The 13,637-nt window shown below is 48.3% G+C and overlaps 1 protein-coding gene across 1 annotated transcript in view; it reads left to right on the top strand.

Moving 5' to 3' along the window:
• Ttl (tubulin tyrosine ligase) overlaps positions 1-13,637 on the top strand; it is a 27,023-nt gene that overhangs the window by 9,262 nt on the left and 4,124 nt on the right. Inside the window, exons 3-6 of the mRNA XM_005365648.2 lie at positions 2,096-2,328; positions 5,105-5,240; positions 5,883-6,152; positions 9,051-9,194. Of these exons, the coding sequence (XP_005365705.1) occupies positions 2,096-2,328; positions 5,105-5,240; positions 5,883-6,152; positions 9,051-9,194 (783 nt within the window). The remainder of the gene's footprint in view (positions 1-2,095; positions 2,329-5,104; positions 5,241-5,882; positions 6,153-9,050; positions 9,195-13,637) is intronic.

The following is a 13,637-nucleotide window of genomic DNA, read 5'->3' as shown; positions in this document are numbered from 1 at the left end:
CAAAGCATTGCTTGAGCTGAATTAATCTCTTGTTCCTGGATGGAACAGTGATGCTTCTGTGTGAGCTCCTGGGAACGCCACCCATGTGTGAAGAACACCTGAGTGTTGCAGTGCAGTACTAAAGGAAATGCTAGCCTGCTCAATCAATACAGGTGGACTTACTGGAAGAACATTAGCACAGTGCATTCGTTTTCTGGTTAAAATTAGATATAGTTCATAGTTTACTTCCTGAGTCTTACTGGCCACCATTCAAATGCTCACTGGTTGTACGTGACTCTGATGACCGTACAGGATAGTGGCGCAGGGGTAAAGTTCATCCAGGGAGCTAGAAGCTTGTTGGTTTATATTTCTTAGTTTTTTTGGATTGAAGAAACTTGCAAATCCTATTTGTTGTTAAAATGGCTTTATTTAAAATCTCTCTCTCTCTCTCTCTCTCTCTCTCTCTCTCTCTCTCTCTCTCTCTCTCTGTGTGTGTGTGTGTGTGTGTGTGTGTATTTGGGAATGTGCTAATAACCATGTGTATTGGAGGCCAGAGAATAACCTCAGGCCTCAGGTGTCAAACTTAAGTACTATCCAGGCATGGAGGCGCAGGCCTTTAATCCCAGTACTTGTGAGGCAGAGGCAGATGGATTTCTATGTATTCAAGACCAGCCTGACCTACGGAATGAGTTCCAGGACAGCCAGGGGTGCACAGAGAAACCCTGTCTCGAAAAACCAAAAGTGTTTTGAGACTGGCCATCCGGCTCTGGGATCCCAGCGCACATCACAGCGTGCGGCCTTCCATGCACCAGGCCTCACACGCCTGCGCCGCAAGCGCTTTACCCAGCCATTTTTTAAATCTTAATTTAAAATGTTGTTTTTGCTATTTGCTCAGACTGGACTTTGTAGAGGAATCTTGATATAGAACTCACATAAGCGGTTCTGTTCTAGGTAGAAGAGAGCATGCAGCCCCAGGAGGCCTGTCCTTGTCCTGGTTAGACCTCGACCATTCAGACCTGGGGATGGGGTTAATGTTAGGACCTGGGAGTTTGAAGTTTGCATCCTGGATGGGCCTTGCACACCTGTAATGTGGGAACTTCACATCTCTTTGGCTCAGTTCTTTGTTTGGAACAGATTCTCAAAGCCCCAGCTCTGGAGTGGCTGGAGAGCTGGTGCAGTAGGAAGCCCTCACGTTTATGCACCCTGCCCAGGGCCTGACTCTGTTTTCTGTGGTGTTATCTCATTCTGAGAGCAGACGGCATTTCCCTGGGTCCTCTCCTGTCCTGTGTCCCATTGGAAGGAGTCCTCCTTTATTCTGCCAGGATAACAGCCTGAGATAAAAGCAAGAAATAAAGAACTTAAACACAGTGACAATTTAGACTGAGTAATTAATTAGATTTAATAGTTTTTCTCCCCTAGATTTTTCAGCTGCACCAAGATAGTATTTTTGCTAGTTATTCAAATATTTTTCTTTTCTCTCTCTCTCTCTCTCTCTCTCTCTCTCTCTCCCTCTCTCTCTCTCAGTGTAGACAAAGTTGGCCTTGTACTCTAGAGATCCATCTGCCTCTGCCTCTCAGAGCCAGCATTAAAGGGCTGCTCCCATTTTTATTTGGATCTAGCTAGTATAACATATTAGTTGAAACACCTTTCAGTTTAGGGTTGCATTGAGTTTTTATAGAGATACATTTAAAACGAGTTCAATTCTGAGCCTTGTGTGGGGATTTGTTGTTGTTTTGTTTTTGTTTGTCTCGAGCGAGGGTCTCTCGTAGTTCATGCTGGTCTCTAGACCTTGAACTTCCGACCTCCCTTCTTATACCCCTCAAATACTAGGATTATAGGCATGCACCACTGAGTCTGGTGTATTTGATGCTGAGGATTAAACTGAGTGTCCTATACTCCCAGCCTGCCATGAGCCTTTGAATTAACCAGGATGTGGCTTTGGAGCCATGCCAGACAGTGTGATGAGTGGGAGGCCTGACCTTCCAGCCTAAGAGCAAATAGAGAGGAAACCAGACTGGGTGTTGGCTTCTGGAGAAGCTTAGGGGGGAAGCAACAGCCTTTCTGAGCAAGGTGACATCTCCCTGGGAACAGAGACTGACCCTCTGTCATCTGCCAGGCTAGTCAAGACCAGTCCTGAGCTGTGTGAGTCCTGCACATGGTTCCCTGAGTCCTATGTGATTTATCCAACTAACCTCAAGACACCGGTCGCTCCCGCGCAGAATGGCATCCAGCTTCCAGTCAGTAACACCAGGACGGATGAGAGAGAATTCTTCCTGGCTTCTTATAACAGAAAGAAAGAGGATGGAGAAGGCAATGTTTGGATTGCAAAGTCATCAGCTGGGGCCAAGGGTAAGTTACCATTGCCACCCTGTCACTTGTGGGATGCTCTTCAGCATCCTGCAGTGGCAGGCTGGGTTTTAAGGATGTATTTATTCCTTTGTTTTGGGAGTGGCACGTATGCCAAGCTGTGCATGTGGAGGTCAGCATATCCTCCAGGAGCTGGTTCTCTTCTTCCGCCTTATGGGTCCCAGGGACTGAATTTAGATTGTTAGGGTTCACAGCAAACGCCTTTACCCACTGGGCCGTTTCACAGGCCCTGACTGATGTATTAGATGAGTGGTCTCACTCAGTCATCACAGTCAGAGACCATGTCCAGTTTGTATTTCTAGAAAACAATTTTTTTTTTTGAAAGAGGGTCTCATGTAACCTTAGACTGGCCTCAAACTCTCATAAGTGGCCGAGAATGACCTGAAACTCTTGATCTTGCTGTTCTTGTCTGAGTGCTAGGATTACAGGCATGCCACTCCCACGCTTGGTTTTATTGGCCTCTAAGGATGGAACCTGGCCGGGGCTTTATGTATGCTAGGCAGATACTCTTCCCACTGAACTCCGGCCACAGCCCTTTGGAGATTTCTGGAGCCTCCCAAACGTTTATCGCCTGAGTCTTCGCTTTAAGCTCTGGACTCAGTAGTACCCTCGCTGTCTCTAAAAGGCATTTCAAGCTCAAATCGTTTGACACGGAACTTTTCCGATCCTTCCCGGCTTGCCCACTGCAGCCCGCTCCTTCCCATTGCCTGTTTAATGTGTGACCCCACTGAGCACACAGTCTCCGAAGCCCCAAATCTCAGCTCCTCCTTTTCTTTACAATCTCTACCAAGTGCTTTAATACCTTGCCAGGGCTCCCTTCAAAATACGTTCAGCATTAGGTTCTTATGTTTCTGCCACTCTCAGGTCGAAGCTTCAGTGTGACCACTCTTGGGCCAGCAGCTGCAGTGTGACCTTCAGCCAGCTCTCATCTTGCCAGGCAGTGCTGATTTCAAGACGCAAATCTGATCATGTTACTTCCTAATGCATTTAGGATGGCTCCAGAGTCCTGGTGGGAGCCCGCCCCCTTGGACACTTCCTGATGTCTCTGATGTCATCTCCTATTCTTGGCCATGCACAATGTGCTGTAGACACAAAGATCTCTGGATCTCTCAAATACACAGATAAATTTGCCTCGATACCTGGAATGTGTCTCCATCAGCTCAGACACTGCCTCGTCAGAGAAGGCTCTTCTGGTCTACAGTGGCGTCTATACCCGCTGCTTTCTGTGTCTTTCACCTGTGTGTGTTCGTGTCTTCCCAGGAGTGTATCACACATTGGGCCATTTCCTTGCTACATTCTAAGCCCATGTAAACGCAGGCTTTATGTCTTGTTTGCTTCTGTGCCCTCTACACAAGCACTTGATACATGGGTAGAATGGATGCCTAGAAAGGGATAAGGCTCATAATATCAACTTCAGGCTTAAAACAAAGAAGTCTCCAGTGTAATAAGTACACAGTCTCCCTCATAACTACTGGCATGCACTCTTTTTAAAGCCATTGTATCTTGAATTTATTTTCTCATGGTTTGTAAGACCCCCTGGCCTGTATTACTAATTTCTGACCCTGGTCTACTGGATCCCAATTTCTTTTCACCAATCATAGGACAGGAAGGCATCTCTGGGAATCTCCTGAAGATGGGTGCAGTGAATTCTTGCTACAAGTGGGCCTCACCTGCTCCTGCTTCTCTCTTGTACCTCTACTATCTTTTGGTTCTGGTGGTAAACAGGGGATTTAGAAGATTAGGTATCTATGATGTACTTGTTTATTATGCATATAGTAGGTTCATTTTTTTTTTTTTTTTTTTTGGTTTTGTGAGGCAGGGTTTCTCTGTAGCTTTGCTTTCTTTGTGGAGCCTGTCCTGGAATTTGCTCTGTAGTCAGGCTGGCCTTGAATTCATAGAGATCTGCCTGTCTCTGCCTCCTGTGTGTTGAGATTAAAGGCGTGTGCCACCATAATGATCTTGAAAAAGATAAAGTAGAATCACTCACTCAGGTAATATTAAGGTGTACCGTAGCACTGTAGTGCCCAGGACACTGCAGTGTGCCAGAGGGACAGAAGCATGAATCCACGAAGCAGGACTAGGAACTCAAAAGTAGATCCAAACATATATGTCCACCTGATTTTTTGATAAATGCAAAAGCATTTGTCTTCCATTCTTTTTCTGTTGCTGTGATAAAAATGCACCTGACAATGCACCTGAAGGGAGGGGGAGGGAGGGGGATGGAGGGAGAGAGGGCTCATTTTAGCTCACAATCCAAGGTACCGGTCCACTGTGCCCAGGAAGTAAGGACAGCAGGAGCGTGAAGCAGCAGGTCACATTGCCTCTGCAGTCTGAAGACGAGAGCAGTGTGTGTGTGCTGCTCAGTTCCCATCTCCATCTACAGCCCAGAATCCCCTGCCCGGGGAACGGTCCCACCCACAAGTAAGATGGATCTGCTCACTTCAGATAATGGACTCAAGATAATCCCCCTGCACGGGGTGCCCAGGGGCACAGCCGCCGGGTGATTCTAGAGTTCATCAGATTGACAATAACTGTTCGTAAAAGAGAGGTAGAGCTGGGGATAACTCGTGTGGGTAAAGGACCTGGTGGCTATGCCTTCAGTCTTCATGACTGTGCCGTGGGGCACGCTGCTTTATGTCTGTGCCCTAACCTTTATACTTCGGTGTCCTTGCCTTCTTGGCTTTCTATAGGGCAGTAACTGTCCCTCTTGGAACAGGCAGGGCTGGTCTTCGTGCTGTCACTTTCTCCATTTTCCCAGGTGAAGGCATCCTCATCTCCTCAGAGGCGACAGAGCTTCTGGATTTCATAGACAACCAAGGTCAAGTGCACGTGATCCAGAAATACCTCGAGCGCCCTCTGCTCCTTGAGCCCGGTCACCGCAAGTTTGACATTCGGTAATGTTTGCTGCCCACAGCCTTGGTTTCAGTCGCCTTTTCAGAGTGTGTTAGGATCTGGTAAGAGGTGACCAGCGTTTGGCTATATCCAGCATGTTGCCACGCCGAGCCGAGCTGGTCCTCTCAACGTTGTTGCTACTTCCCTTTGAGTTCTTCCCTCGAGAAAATGTTACTAAGATTTTAGTACCAGTCAAGATGCAGAAAGGCAAACATGTCACACACATACACATATGTTTATGTGTATTAACCTCAAACACGTCCATAGCCTTCAAAATTGTCTGTTTCTGAAAGGGACGCAAGTCTCTCATTATTTATGGTGAAAACTTGATTTTGCCTCATCATGGTGCTAATCCCCTTATTGTTTTGTCTAATTCACGATTTGCCTTATACGACTTTAGAACCTCCTTTTCTTCACTATCTCATCCCTGCAAACATTCCAGGTGTGCACCAGGTGGTTGCACACACATTTAATCCCAGCACAGGAAGCAAAGGCAGATAGATCTCTTAAAAGGAGATTTCCAGGCCAGCCAGAGCCTCACAGTAGGACCCTGTTCCAAAACGAACAGACAAACAATCAAAGTGTGAGATTATGTATATAAACACTTCAGATCTAAATAAAACCATGTGTTTGCTGGCTTGCAGAAGCTGGGTCCTGGTTGACCATCAGTATAACATCTACCTCTATAGAGAGGGCGTGCTGCGCACGGCTTCAGAACCTTATCACGTCGACAATTTCCAAGATAAGACCTGCCATCTGACCAATCATTGCATCCAGAAAGAGTTCTCCAAGAACTACGGCAAATACGAAGAAGGGAATGAAATGTTCTTTGAGGAGTTCAACCAGTACCTAAGCAGCGCTCTGAACACTACCTTAGAAAGCAGCATTTTGCTGCAGATCAAACACATCATAAGGTGAGTTCATTGGCCCTTTTTGATTTATCTGTTTCTTCTTGTGGGAAGGGATTTTTCCACTCACGCTGTCTAATGATGGACCTAACCCATTTACAATTTTCCCTTATTTCCGTTTTAACATCCGTAGAATCTGTCTGTGGTGATGACACTTCATTTGTTCTAGATATCGGTAATTTTTTTATTCTCTCTAGTTACTTGGATGGATTAAATCTTTTAAAATCAACTTTGGGCCTTATTTGCTGCCTTTTTATTTTGTTTCTTATGATTTTTGTTATCTTCTCCTGTTTACTCTTTGAGAAATTTGTTTTTCATTTACTAGTTATTCAGGGCGGAAGGCTAGATAATTGATTTGAGATGTTTCTGTTAAAATGACAAATACAAACATTTGTAACATTGAATAAACCATTCAATGTCTCTAAATTTCTTCTGCATTCCAGAGATTATATGAGGTTGTGTTTATATTTTTGTCGTAGCAAAATCTTCTTATTGCCCTATTTCTTGCAACCTGCCTTGTGTGATATAAACAGTTTTGTTTATTACCCAGGTGTTTGTGGATTTTCCATAATTTCATTATGGTCATGGGGACATTGTATGTCTGGCTTCCCTTTTATTTATCTGTTTTTATTTTTTGCAGGTGTAGATATGTATGGCATGTGTCTGCATGTGCAGGTGCCTGCGCACACGTGTGGGTTCACATGCGTGTTGTGTGGGCGGAGGCCAGCCTGTACCTTAAATGTTGAACCCAGAGCTCACTGATTTCATCTGCTCTAACTAGACAGCCAGCTGTAGGGATCCTGTCTGTGTATCTTGTATTTAGTAGTATATGTTGTATCTGTATTTACTGCTCCTGATTTATTCCTATTGTCTTTTTGCCTCTTGATTGATTTCTTAGTCTACCTAGAAGTAGTTTTTTAGTGTAATATTCTTTATTATAGGTTACAAAACCTACTGCTTTTAAAAAAATGAAGCATAATACTTCCAAGTATGAATCAATGAGTTTTTTAAGTTACGCACATACTCACTAACCATGATTGTACAGATCGTGATATAAGGTATTTATAGTAGGCACACCTTGATTCCGGCACCTGGTAGCCTGAAGCAACAGGACTGGGGACTCCAGGCTAATCTGGGCTATTTAATGAGACCCTGCCTCCAAAATAAACAAATAAAAGCAAAGAAAGAAATTCTGCATCCCCAGAAACTCCTTGACCAAGGTAGCCTTCCCTTTCCATCTTTCTCACTGCAGTACTCTATCTGCTTGTCTTAAATGGTGTCACTGGGATTGCACTGTGGCCCCTGCTTTGAGCTCAGCTCTTGCCGGCATCATGTCGCTGTATTGATCTACACAGCAGTCGCTATTCTACTGTGTGACTGTTCCAGAGTTTAAGCAGTTGACAGACATCTGGGTTTTATTCCTTATGTTTTATTTTTGTTCACTTATCGTTTTGTATTTCTTCTTATTTTTTATGATGTAGACTTATGCTTTGTCTAGAATTATTAGTTGTTAGGTTCTCTGGTAGACATAGGTTGGAGATGGTTAGAATCCCTACTCTCAGAAAATTAAATATGCAGAAGGACTTCAGGCACTGTTTACTTCCTCGCCCCCTGCTGGTCGTTCCCTGCGGTGCAGCGGTGCCATTCCTGAGTGTTGCTCAGGGCTCTCAGCTTTTCTCTTTCCCCAGCCAGCCTCCTGTTGACTCCCACTCCAGCTAAAAAAAGGTGCACTGCCTGCAGCCTCTAACGATGAAGAAGCCCTTTGCTGAGATTATGCCTCCTAACCTCCCAGCAGTTTGGTTTAGTGTGTCAGATCGGATTGCACTGCTTGCTTTTTTTATCCCTTTCTCTTGTTGTCCCGTTTCGTTAAACTTCTGACTTTTTCTTATTTTTAGTATTTCAAATATATTTTAATTAAGAAGAGTCACCTGAGTAAAGTGTACAATCACAAGGACAAACTTCCTCTGTTTACTCAGTATATTTGTAAGATTCAATTTACAAAATTTAGCAGAAAGAAGTTATTCTTTCTGCTATTGAAATCTAATTTAAAACCGGGTGATGGTGGCGCAAGCCTTTAATCCCAGCACTTGGAAGGCAGAGGTAGGAGGATCTCTTTGAGTTTAAGGCCAACCTGGTCTGCAAGAGCTAGTTCAGGACAGGCTCCAAAGCTGTAGAGAAACCCTGTCTCGAAAAACAAAAAACAAAAACAAAAAAAATTTAATTTAAAAAGTGGTAGTCAGTGCTAATAAGGATTCTGTGATAGATTTCAATATTTAGTTTGAATATTTGTAATCTTAGGTGTTCCATTAACAGTAGTTGGCAGTAGACCTGGAGCTCATAAGAGAGACCAATGCTGCCCAGCTTTCTTTCTGCAATTCCTGTTTTAGCTGGCATTTCCCAACAAATACCAGTGCACTTTTCATGTGGCGAAATACAGGGTGTGGTTTGGGGAGACGGCTCAGTTGGTGAAGCCATTGCTGGGCGAGCCTGAGGAGCCTGAGTTCCGTCCCCAGACTTGAGACTCCAGCACGGGGCGCGGGCCCACAAACAGGCGGATGTCTGGGGCTCACTGGCCGCCAGTGATACAGAAAAGCCATGGCAACAGCTAGTGACTTCACCACTGCTGATGGAGATGCACGGTGGCTTGGTGCCGAGCTGTCCGTAGTGGGGCCCGAGCAGGCAGCTTTGACCTAGAAGAACAGGAGCGATGCATGCGTCCCTAACAAGTTGTTTAATAAATAGCCTTCTCTTGAATAATCAGAAGAATTTATCCATTGAAAACAATAAGTAAGGCGAAACCGATTTTTACGCACGCTTGGTGTAAAATCTTCCAGGCATAGTCGCTGTGTTCCGTCTGCCCCTACCACTCCATTCTCAGCGAGCTCTCCCCCTTTTACTTCACAGGAGCTGCCTCCTGAGTGTGGAGCCCGCCATCAGCACCAGGCACCTCCCTTACCAGAGCTTCCAGCTCTTTGGCTTCGACTTCATGGTGGACGAGGAGCTGAAGGTCTGGCTCATCGAGGTCAACGGTGCCCCTGCGTGTGCTCAGTAAGCCCGAACCCACCTGTGTTGAACAACTGGAAGTCAGATGTGCACCTTGGGCAGTCTGACAGGTTCACGTATGGACCCCGTGACCGCTGTCAGGGAGGCTGTCACAGTGAGGGCAGTCCTTTAGAGACCTAGCAGAAGGGCTTAGCTGAGCCATTTCCCTGGCTGTCTATGCCACCAGGGTATCAAACAAGACTAAGCTGGGTGTGATGAGTGAGACCTGTAATCTCAGCACCAGAGAGGCTGAGGCGGGAGGATCACTGTGGGTTCAAGTCCATTCTGGGTTATAATCAGTGAGTTCCAGGATGGCCTGGGCTATAGAGTAATAACAAAAATAATCCCCCACATCCCAAATTGTAAGAGAAATCCTGTCACCGCCATGTTCATGTGGCAGGTCGAATAAGCTGGACCTCATGAGTAAGAGACAGTGAAATTCAAGGGCTTCCCAGGCAGGAGGTGACACAGTATAGCCTGAGCGAGGATGCAAGGCAATAGGGCTCCGTGCACAGTACAGAGACTGTCCAAAGGGACGTGGAGACCTTGCTTTGTGTTGGGTTGTCTGTGCTTAGATGCTCAGCTGGGGAGACGCTGCCCCCGGAAGCAGGAAGACATCCTCTTCCTACTGCCTGGTGTTTTGACTGAGCTGGACTTCTTGTACAGGCAGCCATGAGGGTATAACTCCCCCTTGATTGTCTGATGTTCTGAAGATGCACTCTTATTATGTCGGGAACCTTCCATGGATCTCGTGTCCACCTCTGAAGCTGAGGTGATTTTCCTATGGTTTAGGAGAAAGCCCCACCCACAGGGGACAGTGTGGACACGCGTTAGTTCAAAGGCCAGGCCTTCGCCACTCACTTGGGGGCTGGAGTAGATGATGTGCTTGTGTTTTCCAGACCCTGCAGCCAACAGGTGCCCCTTGGGCTCTGCCTGAGCTTCCAGGTCCCACAGTGGGTGTGGGGAAGGGAAAGGACCAGGTGAATATGGTTACAACCTGAGACGAGCTTCACAGGGGATATGACTTAGCACACGGTCCTCTCAGGGCGATGGCCGGAACTGAGATCGGAGGAGTGCCCACGAGAGATGCCGAGAGTGGAGTTAGCAGGTGCTTTTCTTCAGTTCTCCCTTCAGCACTGACAGCTGTGCGGCCAGTGTTTCACTGTTTCTTCCTGCCCCTTCTACCAAAGACCCGGTCCTCCAGAGTGCTCCACCCCATCCTCCCTGCCTGATGTCTTCTACCAAAGACCTGGTCCTCCAGAGTGCTCCACCCCATCCTCCCTGCCTGATGTCTTCTACCAAAGACCCGGTCCTCCAGAGTGCTCCACCCCATCCTCCCTGCCTGATTTCATTTTCCGTACCTCCCCCCTCTCTCCTGGGGAGGCTCCATTACCACTGCCTGCATCAATTTTCCAGCTGCTTCTCCACGAAGCGGCACCCCGCTCCAGTGAGTACGCCCCCCAACCTGACTTCTCCATGGACCAATCTTTGAATTACAGCATTTTCAGGTGCATTCCTTGAAATGACAAATCCACCGTTAGGACCTAACAGCCCCTTTATGTCCTCATTTCCTTGTGGCAGCTGTGGAGGCGGCTGTCTCCCTCTCGCTGAATCTTTCTTCTCGATTGCTTCTGGTCCCTGTATATCAGATGAGGCCGAGTAGGGGGCTGCAAGCAAGCTGGACTCTCTCTTCCTCACCAAGGACCTCAGGTTCTGGCTCCGGACGGCCTTTGGCTCTCTGCTCCTCCTCAGTGTTCATAATAAAGCCGTTGAGTTAATGCCCCTCCTGAACTCTAGACAGCGTCTCCACCTGCCGTCCCCAGATCCTGTGAGGATATCTGGGGTCTCCTAGGAAGCACCACCCCCTGTCCTCCTCTCCAGACTCTTCCACGACTGGAGGGAATGGAGGGGATGCCATTTCTCGAGAGCTTGCCTCCTGATCCCAAGCCCTCAGTTCACGGGTCCTGTCGACTCTGCCTCCAGCCTCCCATTCCTCAGGTTCTTTGCCAGTCCCGTTCCATCGCTGGGGGACGTTCGCAGAGAGCCTCCTTATCAGAATGTCTATTTCTGCACTGCCCCCATAAAATCCTTCCTTCCCAGGACAGCCTGAGTGAGAAAATAGAAGAAGCCACCCTTCTCTTCCGCCCATGCGGCTTCTTCCTTGCCTACCTCTGCAGCTCTGTCACAGGTTCCATTCCCCAGGACAGCTCTTACCTGCCTGCGGTCTTTGCTTTCTGTGGCGTCCCTGCCTCCCTCACCACAGCTCCAACTTTCTCTATGCAAAGCCTTACCATTTCTTCCATCACCTCAGTTGCCATCAATCAAAAACTAGTTTTTGTTTTCTTTATGGAATTGTTCACACTCTGATGTCCCAGCCTTGCTTTCCTTGGTCACTTGTGAATCTTTGAGCCTGGCCCTGTGCCTGCCACCCAGTTCTCGGTCTGTATTCTCTGAATGAACAAATTATGCTTCCTGGTTAACAGTGTTTCTCACTCATTTTTTCCCTCGTGTGTGTGTGTGTGTGTGTGTGTGTGTGTGTGTGTGTGTACGGGGACACATGTGCAACAGCATGTGTGTGAAGGTCAGAGGGCAGCCTTGTAGAGCCAGTCCTCTCTTCCGCCTTTACGTGGGTCCTGGGGACCGAGCTCAGGTTGTCACCCATACTCTGCAAGTGCCTTTTCCCTCTGTGTGTCTTACCAGTCTGGCCTCTCCTGATTTACAATTGCTTGGGTTTTATCTTAAGTAGAGATGCCTTCAGATTGTCTTTCTGTTAGCTATAAGTGTAATGCTTAACTCCAGAGATTTCTTTGTATTATGCCAAACCTTACATGCCAGCCCAAATTCTTCTAGTGACATGGTTTTATGTGTGGATCCCCTAGGGTTGAGCTTCAGTGACGGCCTGGTGGCCATGAGACACCTGTGCCACACCAAGTCTTCCTCTGTCACCAGTGTTCAAGATACAGGTTGGCCTGGCCACCTTGACTGGTCTGTGTTTCATTCTTTTGCTCCAGCTCTCCCCATGGGAGACGCTCACAATAGTCATTTATGTGCACGGCACATTTTTATGGCTTGTGGTTCTTGGCGAACTAACACCCTTAATGGAAGACGGGCTTCCGTGTCTCTGTCCCTTCAGAAATGGGAGCAAGATGAGGTTCAGCCATCAGTTAGGGTTCCCTAAGAAAGAAATGGAGGCATGGCTTCCCACAGGTCTTAAAACACGGCGAAATGCAGACCTAGCTGGCTAGGGGCGGGAGAGGAAGTTCTGTGATGGGGGAGACTGCTGGTGGACATGTCGTTGTACAGCAGAGATGGGAACGACGTAAGAGGACCTCCTCCTAGCTGGTGGGACACAGCATCTTCTGGGAATTAGAATGACTAAGACCCTTGGCCTGGATAGACTGCCCTGGACTCCTGTTCTTGGATTTGGCCTGGATTCTCAACACTCCCTGAGCAAGCTATGGGAAGGGGCAGGGGGCTTCTGCCTGCTCTAAGCCTCAATCTCAAGCAGCTGGCTCTGGGGACTCATGCTGCCCATGGAGTCCCTCAGGGAAATCAGGCAGAGCCTCCCCCGCCCCCAGTGTCTTCTGCTTTGCATTTGTGGTTGTTAATGGTCAGCAGCACTTGAGGGAAAGCTCTGGGGTGCTGATTGGAACCACAGCACAGGAAACAAAATGGTGGGCTTTCTTGGCCTGGAGAAGGCTAAACCCACTGAGCCTTCTACCTTGGGCCTCGGAGAGTCTACAGCACACTACCCTGCACTGCCCCACGCTGCTCCATGCTGCCCCACGCTGCCCCACGCTGGCCCCACACTGCCCCACACTGCCCCGCACTGCTCCACACTGCCCCACACTGCCCCACACTGCCCGCACTGTCCCACACTGATCCACACTGACCCACACTGCCTGCTCTGTCCCACACTGCCTCACACTGCCCACACTGCTCCACACTGCCCCACATTGCCCCACACTGCCCGTGCTGCCCCACACTGCCCCACGCTGCCTGCGCTGCCCCACACTGCCCATGCTGCCCACACTGCCCCACGCTGCCCCACACTGCCCGCGCTGCCCCACACTGCCCGCACTGCCCCACACTGCCCGCGCTGCCCACACTGTCCCATGCTGCCCCACACTGCCCGCGCTGCCCACACTGCCCCACGCTGCCCCGCACTGCCCCGTACTGCCCACGTTGCCCCACACTCCCCACACTGCCCGCGCTGCCCTGCACTGCTCCACACTGCCCCGTACTGCCCACGCTGCCCCACACTGCCCCGTGCTGTCCCGCACTGGCCCTGCACTGCTCCACTTTTTACTTCTGCCTATCCTGGTTACCTGTGTTCTTCTGTCTTGTTGGTATAGGCTATGTTCCCATCACGCTACTTCTCTCACACCAGCATGCACACTCACAATCTTCCTCCCCTTCTCTCACACCAGCGTGCACACTCAGCCTCCC

The sequence above is a fragment of the Microtus ochrogaster genome, unplaced genomic scaffold (assembly GCF_000317375.1).
Source record: "Microtus ochrogaster isolate Prairie Vole_2 unplaced genomic scaffold, MicOch1.0 UNK3, whole genome shotgun sequence".
NCBI lineage: Eukaryota > Metazoa > Chordata > Mammalia > Rodentia > Cricetidae > Microtus > Microtus ochrogaster.
Note: the sequence above shows the minus strand (reverse complement) of the source record. Positions and strands in the feature narration are given on the sequence as shown.